This window comes from Fundulus heteroclitus, chromosome 23 (assembly GCF_011125445.2).
Source record: "Fundulus heteroclitus isolate FHET01 chromosome 23, MU-UCD_Fhet_4.1, whole genome shotgun sequence".
Taxonomy (NCBI): Eukaryota; Metazoa; Chordata; class Actinopteri; order Cyprinodontiformes; family Fundulidae; genus Fundulus; species Fundulus heteroclitus.
The window spans coordinates 33,682,207-33,694,606 of NC_046383.1; the positions used below are offsets into that span (position 1 = coordinate 33,682,207).

The window sequence follows — 12,400 nt, forward strand, 5'->3', positions numbered from 1 at the left end:
TATACAACAAAGTGATATTTATTCTGCCAGTCAAAGGTAAATAAAGTCAGTAGACAGTGCAAATGCCAAATAGGCGTCGTCTACCTCTGCTTGTGTAGAGGGCAAAGGAGTCAAGGTTGGACATATAGATATTAGATGATGATAAACCTGTTGAGAACATTTTAGAACGTAATCATAAAGTCAGTCACTGCAGCATATCCATGATGAGATGCTGTTATTATTCTTTATTTTTGGAGATTTGAAAGTTGATAAAACAGCTCATAAATCTAATCATTTAAGGGGCATGATTTAAAGCTGAAACACACCGATTAGGATCTGTTTTAGCTTGTTAACTGGGGTAGATTTTCATTCTCAGCTCTAAAGAAATCCCTTCAGTTCATGCAACGTTTGTCTCACCAAAAATGTGTTCTTATGACCATCAATATCTCTCTGATTTCTCAGATTTGTAGATGCAAATTGGAGCAATTACGTCATCATTTTTCCCATGCTTGGGAGTCTTCTAGCCATTTGGTCAGGAGTACAAACCCTGTGTACAGTTCCTGACACACACCAGCTGGGATTGTTGTTAAAGCAAACTTTACTTTTGGACTAATTTCTTCTTGTCTTCGTGGCCTTTCAGCCCGTGTCTGCACAGGACTCGCTTCACTCTGGATAACGAGATTCTCCAGCGTCACGAAGCACCTTTACAAGGTATTTACGTGTTCATTACATGTTCATCTCTTGGACACATGACCGAACCTCTTCCTGAACTGTATAATGGCTGGAGATTCCAATGGTGTTTATAGATGCATATCTGTCTAAACAGATGAACATGGCACCTTAAGGGATCCAGGAATGTATCCAAGAGTCGACCAAGCTTGAGATTCACTATGATCTTCCTGATATCTTGGCTGATTTGCTTAGATTTTTTCATATCTCACAATGGGGCAATTTATTTGAGGAGTTTGATACTCAGTCATTTATCTGTATAGACTCTATTCTGTACAGTTGCTAATAATGTTGCTAGTTGCTGTATGTAGTTTGTATTAGTTGGTCAATTGTCACTACGGTAAACTTCAGTAGCTACTGTGAAGATGAGTCATATTTCATGAGTGGTTTCACAGTGTTCTGCATTGCCACAAGAACTTATGATTAACTCACAATAACCTGAGTATTTCAGGTTCTAGAGGATAGACAGTACAGTAAAAGCATACCTAGAAAACTATCAGGAGTAACTCTTTATTCTGTTGGTAGACTGCATTGTTTTCTTATGCCTTTACAAACTGGCCAAAAACTATTGTTGGAAATGGAGAAAATTCGATTTTCTTCTCTTTTCAAGACTTCTACAAAGTTGAAAATTTAATGAAAGGTTCTACAAGAAGTTAAAGCACCACCTTGTACCTTTTGGCCACCAGGGGCGCTAGACCTGTAAACTTCAAAGTCTATTGCCCCTGAAGACCATGGGCAACACTGCACTGTCGCAAAATTAAACAGTCTCCCTTAGTGTTTTGGACAGCAGATTCAGAAGCCATGGAGTTGTAAAGACAAGGCCACATTCACCCCTCTAGACTAAATCCTGCTCTAGATCACATGACCCATTCAGTGACAGAGCTGATCCTCTAACGTTACATAGGCGAGTTTTGGAGAAGGTCTGCCCACTCAGAGCATTGGTACTCAGCAAATGCTGTATATTGCCCTGAAAAAAAACATATATGATATTTCAAATTCAGCCAATACTTGGGTCAAAACTTAGACAGTGCTGCTATAAAAACAACAAATTGTTCTCTGGTACAACAAACAGAGGTATTGGAAATCATGGGAATCCATCCATCAATATCACTTTCTTTACTTTGGTTCTCACCAAATGATATTGTGATAGTCCTGTTCTGGTTTAACACTGTACATGGAGGAGGGAGGTACACAACGCTAAATATTAATTGTACCTAGAGAAGTTTTAACATAACACCCAAAGCAACTGAACAAACCTAAATTGCTGAATGCAATAAATGTTCCGTGAGAAAATGTGGAGTATCGGTACAGTTTCATATTCTGTTCCCCTCTTCAGCGACGGAGGGAACCCTGGCAATGTGCTGAATAATTCTCTGAAAATTTAAGCAGTGCCTGTTCATGTCAGCTCTGCTTTACAAGAGGTAGCTGCACATCTGAAACACAGCGCAAAGTGCCGGATGAAAGCAGCACTGACTTTGGCTCTGGGATTTAAAAAAAAAAAAAAAAAAAAGCGTGGTGAAATGGAGCGGTAAATGTTTCAGAGCACACTCTAAAAGGACATTGTTCTAGCCATATCTGCTTTAACATGTTGCTAATCATGGTATTCTAAAGCACTTCAGGAAATCTGTCAGTCTGCATTATCATCAGCGCACTGAAAAGATTAGATTTAGCAGAAGCAAACAGACAAAAATGTTTATGAACTGTACGTGGCAGAACAATGACTCTCAAGATTTATATTAATACACTGTACACGGCACAGCAATAAAACCCCAGCAGGCGGGATTGAGCAAGGCTGTGCCTAAAATACACACAAAACAGCAAGGCAGACAGAAATCAGCTCAGAGTCCAAAGGTTACCGGCAAGTCAAAGAAAAATCAAAAGTCACTGAGGCTAGAAGGATTCTGTTTTATTTAGGGAAATTATAGGTTAAATATGTTAAAAAAAAATGACTGAGTTAAAAACCTACTCAACAGATTTATGTCACATTTGTAAAGTGTACTTAAGGAAAGTTTAAAAGTGCTGAAGTAATGATGAATGGTGCACTGCTGAGTCCAGTCATCTGTCAAAATAATGGATGCTCAGGCGTTAGGAGAGCTGTTAAATGTTCAGAGAAGGTAGAGAAATGGTTGCGGTGCTACATTTTTTCTTTCTTGTTAGTTTGTCAAAAATGACTGACTGTGTATAATCCTCATACACCATACATGCATGGACAAGTTGGTTAGCACTTTTTGGTAAGGATATTGAAATAAATTCATATTACATTGCAGTAGCATAATTTCACATGTATTCAGAAGGGAAACGTTTCCTGTTTTAGGGAATAATAGTTTTTTAATAACCTGAATAAAATCTGTGGTTTTCTGTCAATCATTTATAAACCCCCTGTTTGAAATAAGAAATACTTATCTGTGACATTTTACAAGGTTGGAGCACGCAGAGATAGTTTTCTATGGACATTACTATTTACATATCCACTCTAGATCATCCAGAGTCCTGACTTCCCTCCCAGGTTCTCTTCGTTTCAGTTCACCTCGCAAGTTTTCTTCAAGATTTAGGTCTGGGGACTGTGATGAGCATGGAAGATGGCTTATTTGGTGTCTTGCTAATCATTTTGGTGTTGATTTTCATCCTGTGTCATGGATCCTCATCTATAGCAGAATAACCAAATTATTTATTTAGCATTTTTCTAGTGGGGGGAAGTGTCTAATTAAAAATGTCCTGGTATTTCAAGGAATTCCTGACTCCAGTCTCTCAGACAAGGTTCCCAGTTTCTTTGGAAGAGAAGATGGCCCACAGCATTACAGATCCCCCACAACACTGGGCATCAGGAAAAAAAAAAGTTTTTCCATATGCTGGGTTTGAAATGGGTAAATGGAAACAATCTCGGTCTCATCTGACCAATGAGGTACCAATAAACGCCCAGGAAAAAAATCAAATGCATTTATGCAGAGTTGTTGAGCCAAGAAAACACATTTTGTTGCACTTCTCTAACAGTAACATCTGGAAGTCTTTTCCCCGTCTTAACCATGCTGTTCACTACTCATGCTGGTAAAGTAAATATGGGAGCTCTTTCAACCTAGAGGTCAGACTGATAGCTTAAACTCCTGGAATACAATTAGAAGATCCTAGAAACTTGCATCAGTTTAATTTAATTTAATTCAGTTCAAAAAATACTTTATTAATCCCAAAGGGAAATTAAATACCTTTGGGATCAATAGTTATGAAAAGAAATACAAAAAAAAATGACTCAGTCACATTTGTTCCATAATCAATTGTTAGAGGTCCCAAGAGCTGTGCCACTGGCGACTTTGTTAAAAACAATTATTTCCAAACAATGGATTTTTCCTGCCCTAAACAACTGTACCCAAATAACATGTTGGATTTTCCCAAATTTTCAGTGTGAAATTATTCTGCTGCAATAATAGGAATTTATTTAGAATGTCTTTTAAGTGGATTCTTCACTAAAAGTCATAGTTTGTTCATCCCTTGCATCCATTCTAAGGTGCAGGGATTCACTTGACCCAAGATAAATCCAATTGAAGTATCATCCATGCAGCCTTTCTTGTATTAATGCTGTCCAGACTAAATACCACTTTAAGTTGAATCTTGTTTTTTTTCTTTGTCTTCCACTGACATCATTTGAAGAGAATGTATGGAAAATGTGGCCCCTTTCTGGACCACCCGGCCATGCAGCCGTATGCTGTTTCCTACCTGTAACTTTGAGTTGCGTCGTCCGTCGCACCAGTCTGGATCCATACTGCAATTCACATGTGTAGTTCCCCCCATCGCCCTCCTCCACCTCAGGTATCCAAACGTGTGTGGTGTTAACAGTAATGGAGCTTCTCCATTCCACTCGCTCGCACTCCTGACAGGAGACACGAGCAGCACCGACCTCACCATGGAGCAGTCTCCAGGTAAATATTTCATTGTGCTTTTTCAGTGACTGCTCCTTACCTTATACCAGGTCATCTGCGGCTGTTTGTAGGGAGCCAGATAGTCTTCTATATCAGGACAGGTGATGATTTTGCTGTGGGTTACCTCGGCCTTCTCCAGGTGCCGGATTTTGCTGCTGAAGCATTTCCCCTCATCGCTCTCCTCCACAGTCATGGACATGGACACTTTCATGCAGTATGTTGAGTTTCTAAAGGGGTCAGAGGAACAATGCAAAAGCGTTTTCCCATTACAACAAGAAATATATTAAAGAGAACATATCATGCTTTTCAGTTCTTCTTTTTCACATTGGAGCCATTCAGTCTATTTATAATGGAACGGCAATGCTTTGGTCTGAATCCCTTGGTAATTTACCCCTACATTCCTGTTTTTGCCCCTGATCTAAGGTGTCTCTGAGAGCAACCGTTTTTGGTGCGGTCTCTTTAAATCTAAAGACGATACACCAAACCCTAACCCCCTTCAAGTCCCAGAACGTTCCACTTCATTGTTTGGCCATTTTTGTTGCATAATGAAGGACGGTGTAATGAACAACCAGACATTTTCTCTTGTCCATTTCTTCTGTAGCTTCGGCATCCTTCAGCTTAGACCACAAAATTGCTCGGAGAAATAAAAATGGTGGATTTGTGATATCTGTAAGCTGGAAGTCTGTGACCTTGTTAGCAGCGCCACAGAAAATACTGTTGTGTAATTGTTCACAAAACAGAATAGAACACAGAGAAAAGTGAACGGCTTGAAAAATATGACCCAAACAGTATATAAAGATTGATATACGCAGCACGTGGACAAACTACAAATTTGCTGCACTCCTAGAGACTCCAAGTACAATAAAATGAATTTAAGGACTAAAAAAAGTGGATTTTTCATACTATGTCCCCTTTAAAAGTACAATGGTAACATTTTAAGCATCACATAAAAAGAAAGAAATGTTGACATGCAAATACAAAACAAATAAATAAGGTATGATGGTAATGAACTGATAAATAAATACTTGAACTGAAAGCTTCAGTGAAAAGTAATGCTTTCAGTCCAGATTTAAAGGAGCCTCTGAAGAACACCGAGCTGATCTTTTGTTGTCATAATTACCAAATTACACAATATACTTTTAAGCTGCTAAATAAGAAATAAAACCAGTTAAGCAAAGCACCAGACAATTTTACAATTGATTGGGATGTTAGTATTAAGCATGTTGAGCGCAGAGATTAAGCAAAACTAAGCCAGAAGTTTGCACAAGCATAACATTTCTATTAGGTGAATTAAATGTAAAAACATGTATATGGAGCCTGTATCTCCAAGGCCTCAAAAGTACCCTCGAATTAATCGGAGTGAGTTTGTTTTAAGCTGATTTGTTTAGCTATCCAAGGATTAGCCACAGCAGTCACATTAATTTTTCCTCAATTTGCTGAGAACAAACTGTGTAAAACAGTCTCTACGTTATTTTCAGGGCTGGAATACACTTCAGGCACTGTTGTGGGTATTTCTGTTAAATTATGGCTCTCCTAAAGTAAACTATTATTGACGTCACTGAAGTAATTAGCTCTGATAGAAAAAAAACCCAACAAAACAAAAGCAAAACAGGCTGTTTAATCTTAGAAATATGCGATATTTAGCTGGTGGTGTTTTCTCTTCCAAAGATTAACCTTTCAGATGCGTGCCTATTACAATAAAAAGTAAATGTTTTTTAATTAAGGGCCAGCATGTTTGTCTTAAAGTTTGTCAACACACTTTAAAAAAGTTACTTTTTTAAATTTGCGATACGCCAACATGTCTGTTAACTTAAATGACAGCTAAAAATCAACATACAAGCATAGTTCTCAAAGTAAAGTGATGGTTTATAAAAAAGACTTAAAATAAGATTCCTATTCAAGATTAAGTAGAACTGCCAACCTTTCCTTTACTTACAACTGAGGGATTTTTACAGTATTCCCCACAATAAGGTTTATGTGTTTATTTTCTAGTAGCTGAACTACTTTGAAAACGTTTTTTGCCCGCTTGCACTTTTCTTCTGTTTTTGCAGAATACCGCTTGTTAGGAGAGAAGTCTATCAAAAGCTACAAACCAAACCCCATGTAAAATACTAATTGGTTTGAGACTTCCTGTAGCTTGTTCTCCACAGATCATCATTCAGCCAGGCTTTATTTATGTAGCCCTTTTAATAGGCATGTATAACAAGGTGCTAAACACAGCCAAGGTTTCAACAGCAAAACGTCTGCACAATCTAATGTGTATCAATCAATCAATCAATCAATCAATCAATCAATCAATCAATCAATCAATCAATCAATCAATCAATCAATCAATCAATCAATCAATCAATCAATCAATCTTTATATAACACTTTTACACACAACTGAGTAACCCAAGTCCTTGTCAGGTAAAATAAGATAGTAAAAGGTTAAAAACAATAGGCAAAAAAAACCATAATGTCACGGTTAGGATAAATCAAACAATAAAAACAAAAACAATAAAATAACACTATACAAAAAACAACAACACTGTCCTAATGCTCAAGCTCCCGAGAATGAAAAGCCAATGAAAACAGATGAGATTTTGAAAAATGATTTCAAATCATCCAAGGTTCTGGTGGATCTTATGGATCATGGAAGACTCTTCCACAGTTTAGGAGCTGCAGCTGAAAAAGCTTGGTCTCCCTTGGTCACCAGCTGAATCTTCTAAATGTCTAGAAGTAAATGTTTTTCTGATCTCAGCGTCCTACAAGGCCTGTGTTGAGGCAAAGGTTCAGTGTGGTAAGAAGGTACCAGACTGCTTAAAGGTGAAGTGGACAATCTTTGTCGACTTCAAGTTGCTGGAGAATCATCTTATCTACTGATGCCCACATTACCACAATGTGTGTGCTCGCCCCCTGTTAGTTTCCTCTTGCTGGCTGTGCATGTGTTTATGTATCAAGTTAGCTTCGGTGTTAGCTGTTCATTGTAGCACCTCTGCTCTCACTGTACACTTTGAACATGACTGAGAGTAGCAAGAAGCAAACTGTCTCACAAGTTTATGAGGAGAATACCTCAGAAGACAGAAATAAAACCCAGATTGTATTAGAGAGAATTTTTCACATGACTCCCTGAGGAGCAGAAGGGCAGGTAACTACTGCACTCACCTGCCTAACAAATTAGAGATCAATGTCAAAATAACCTCAAGATTTCTGACAGATTCACAAATGAGTCAAGAAGGCCAATGGCACTGTTACATCCTGTCAGCGGGTCAGACTCACCAAACAGAATCAGCTCAGTCTTGTTTTCACTTAGACACACAAAGTTCAGTTTCATCCATGCTGTGACATCCTTTAAACAGTTAAACAGATTCTCAACGGAGTGACTACTGTCGCCACCAATTGAAGCACATTCATTGATAAGTCACTTGCGGGGCACCCTCAGTGTGCTCTTCCCATAAGACTTTTAATAGAGCTCTAAAGTTTTGGGGCTCAGGAAATAAATAGCACAAGAATGGAAGACTGCAATTCCACTGTGACATTTGTGTCCAGAGCTCCTAGTATTTTGACATTTCAGATTTTCTACCAAGGAGGGTTTTGTGAAATTATTATCACAAAAATGTCCAATTAGTGAGACTTGGACGCTACCAAGCTACTAAGAAGTACTCTGAATAAATCTTCAGCTGATTAAGGGTTCAGCTGATCCCGAGACAACAGCTATCAGGCATGGAGAGCACAGAGACACTCAACCAGGGTAACGCCACAGAGCAAAACAAGTGGTGTTCATCTGAACAACGCTGCACCAGACCAGACAACGGTGCATAGGAACAACATTGATGGTTAACATCTGCTACAGGAACTCTTACAGTTTAAGATGTTTTAAATTGATGTAGTCAACTGAAACAGACAATGGACATCTGACGACCTGTTCATTTCCATCACCCAAATCATTTTAGTCACTTTTTCACAACCTCATGCTGATTTGACAGCTTTTCAGTACTGGTAAGATGAAGATTGCCGCTAACAACTTAGCAGGATCTCACTTTCAACAAGGCAATAGGTGTCCATTCGGCAAGAGCGGGTCCTGCTGTGGAAGCTGAGGTTCAGCCAGGCAAACAAGATCTGAATCAATGCTCAACGATCAAATCATTCATTAAAGGAGATTTTGAAGAAACATTTCTGATATTTAGAGCCCCATCAGTTAACAGTCATACTTCTAAGGTTAGCTGCTGCCTTTAGTGCAACTAAGTCTTTAGTGGGGAGCTCTCTGCTTCTTGTAATAGGTTTGTCTAGCTGAGAATGTAACTGAAACTCTACAAGCTGCTTCTAGTGGGCTACAAAACTGAAATCTTCTTCAGGATTGAATGTATGTGTTGTGTGCTTTATAACTGTGACTGGTCAGATATGTGAAGTTGGCATTGTTCTCACTCCCTGTGAGGACCTCGTATGAGTTCTGCACACAAGTTACTCAAAAAGTCTTAAACGTCCTGCCCAGAATTCGCTTTCCTCTTGTCTTTGTTACCTCGAGTGAACAACTGTATCAGTTCCTATGGACTGTGTACAGACTTTTGATCTCATTCTGTATTTTGCTGCAACGAAGTTAAACTGAAGCGCCCTTGAGCTGACTTAGGTTAGAGACTTAAAACGAGTCAACTTTATAGTTGGTTGTGATTAGTGACGTGCTCCCTTTTTTACTTAAAGTTGGACTTAAAGTCTTAAGTTGTGCTGAAGGTGATAGCGATTTCTGCGTGTTTTTGTATTGGCAGGATCAACTCTGTGTCTTCTAAACTCAAGACACAAAGCAACACATTGATCTCTTTTTCTTTCATCCTTTGTAACACGCAGACACACACACACACACACACACACACACACACACACACACACACACACACACACTCCCTCGCCTATTGTCCTTTAACCACAACCTCTCATCTAAGTGGATCTAAACCACTTATCCCATCAATGAAGTGTGTGTGTGTGTGTGTGTGTGTGTGTGTGTGTGTGTGTGTGTGTGTGTGTGTGTGTGTGTGTGTGTGTGTGTGTGTGTGTGTGTGTGAGAGTGTGTGTGTGTGTGTGTGTGTGTGTGTGTTTTATGTGGAGGGGGAGGTGCGCAGGGATTTGGGTCACTGACCTAACTAAGACCACTGAGCATTGAACTAGAGACCTGGAAAGCTTTTTATCCATCCATCGCTGCCTTTCTCTCCTTCTCATCAATCTATCTCTGACCTGCAGCATCTTGTTTGCTTCTCCACAGATTCTGTTACCTTTCTCTGAATGCTCCTGCATATCTCTCTCTCTCTCTCTCTCCCTCTTTCTCTCTCTCTCTCTCTCTCTCTCAAACAGAAATCATGCAGTCCTTTAGGAATCCCTTGAAGTTGTTTTGATTTGCTTACACCTCAGATTAACTGCATCAAGAACGATGTTTGGGTCAATTTACCAATGTGAAAGGAATTGGGGGGGAAATAAAGCACCTCAGAGCTCTGCATACTTTACATAATTCACATAATTCAACAATAAATTAAAGAAAAGCAGCTGCATATAAAACAAAACTGAACAAAACCCAACCTCCTGAACTTATGTGTGAGTGCAATACACAGTGTGAAAAAAATACAAACTAATTTGAGAATTCAAATTCCTTTTTTTAACCAAATCTATTATTGAATGCATACATGCACATCTCAAAAAATACAATATTGCATAAAAGTGCAGGATTTTATACAGTCATCTCAGAAAGTGAAACTCGTATTATTATAAGTTTAGGGTTTGGTATATCATTGTAACATGCATCAAAAATAGTCAATTAACCAGCACATAAAATCAGGCCATCCAAGTGGGGGAAATAAATAATTAATCCCCTACTGATTTTGCTCTCTTACTAACAAAAAGCATGGTCTCTAAATGTAATGTTTGTCTTAATAATGCAAAAAAGATAATAATGCAAAAAGTAATAATAATAATGCAAAAAGACAGCATTACAACAAAAACATAGGAAAATGCAACACCTAGAAGTGTAAGATGTTTTTTTTATGTTATTGGATGAAAACTTTGTGAAATCATCTACAAAACACAAGAACCCTGGCTGCCATAAGCAGTCATGTGCCCACCTTGCACACAAAAACCACTACATTTAGTGTATACATGCTGTGTAATCCTGTATTATGTGTATAAAGTACACCTGTCAGCCACCTCTCAACCACCACAAACTACTGACCAAAGAGCTGTCAAAGAACATCGGGGACAAAACTGTAGATTGGCACTAGACTGATGTGGGCTAAACAAACACCCGGTAGAAGCTTGGTAAGAGGCTGACAGCAGTTGGAGGGATGTTTGAGATATGGAGGAAATATACAACCACCATCAGTCACCCTGGAGCTCCAGGGAAGGCTTTGGCTCCTATGGTGAGAGTGATCATGGGACAGTTGAGGGATTAGCTCACAGCTACACAGGAGGAGCTTGTTAATGATCTGAAGGTACTTGTACCGCAGTCACCAACAACTCCCTGGGAAACACTACGCAGTAATGGATTAAGATCTTGCACCCCCCCTGGTACAGAGAGCACATGTACTGGGAGACTTTGGCTTCCCAGTGAGCGTCTAAATGATGCGGAGACGGCTTGGGAGGAAGAGATGTGGCCTGTGAGACTAAACTAAAACACTCTTTTGCATCAACTCAACGCACCACATTTGGAAGAGAAATGCCAAGTGTGATGGGAAGAACACAGCGCTTCTAATGAGAGCCACGGAGCTAGCTATAGAAAACCTCAAAGAAAATGTTTAGAAGTAAAGAGCCCCTGCTCTGTGTCCTGAGTAAAAGTTTTAAAGCCAGCTTTTCATTAAGTCTGAAATACTTATTTCCATTTATGACATCACAACTATGAAGACTTACGTTTTGTCTGAATATTTTGTGAAATGAAGCTACTATTAAATGTAGAAGAAAATTCTTTGTCAATATCTTAGCAAACCTAGAGAATTAGTGGGTTATCCAATTATGTCCTCAATTGTTAATGGTCTTTTCAATGTATCTACTTGTTTTCTCTTTCTAAATGACCCACCTTTCTAAAAATGGTGTATTGTTGTTTTGCATAATAAAGTAAAATTGTAACTCTAATTTCACTGCAGTGATGTGTAAGGCTCTGCTTCGTAGCAGATCCCAGAGACATCGCAGCACACTGCCAACGACACGAAAATGCATGAGCAGCAAAACTGACACATCTGCGCATTTAACCAGGAGTCAGGTCGGCATGTTGGGGTTAAATAAAACACGATCCAAGACAATTAAAATACAACAAAAAGACAACACATAAAAGTATGTAAATAAATGAATGTAATTATTTGCTGACCGCACAAAGAATATACCACAGGAAGATATTGGTTCATTATCACTGCACACTTTCTAACCTCCTGGCTCTCCAGTCCTAATCCAGTGAGCCTCAGAGACATCTGCATGCTAGCATTTGAGCCAATCACAGATCAGCAACTCCACAGAAATGTTGCCGGTTACCAACAGGTTTTTATAACCGCTGTCCGCAAAAATGGACCAGTTGGTTTTCACGTCTTAAAAATTCTAAGATAATAATGAAAAAAATATTTTTTGGTCCACAAGACACCGAAATTTGGAAATTTTTTCCAACTTAAAACAACAATATACTTTGAGCAAAACCTTTCCACAGCTCTCTATAACTGAACACAAAAGCACGTTTGTTCTTTTACTAGAAATCATGATTCATTTTCATTTCACTTTGCATCATATTCAATCTCCTTTGTTCATATTGATGTTCCTGGACACAACAATCACACTGTG

At 38.8% G+C, this 12,400-nt stretch overlaps 1 protein-coding gene across 1 annotated transcript in view; it reads right to left on the reverse strand.

The window, feature by feature from the left end:
* il1rapl2 (interleukin 1 receptor accessory protein-like 2) overlaps positions 1-12,400 on the reverse strand; it is a 536,417-nt gene that overhangs the window by 177,707 nt on the left and 346,310 nt on the right. Inside the window, exons 5-6 of the mRNA XM_036127086.1 lie at positions 4,660-4,846; positions 4,417-4,570 (exon numbers count right to left, since the gene is read on the reverse strand). Of these exons, the coding sequence (XP_035982979.1) occupies positions 4,417-4,570; positions 4,660-4,846 (341 nt within the window). The remainder of the gene's footprint in view (positions 1-4,416; positions 4,571-4,659; positions 4,847-12,400) is intronic.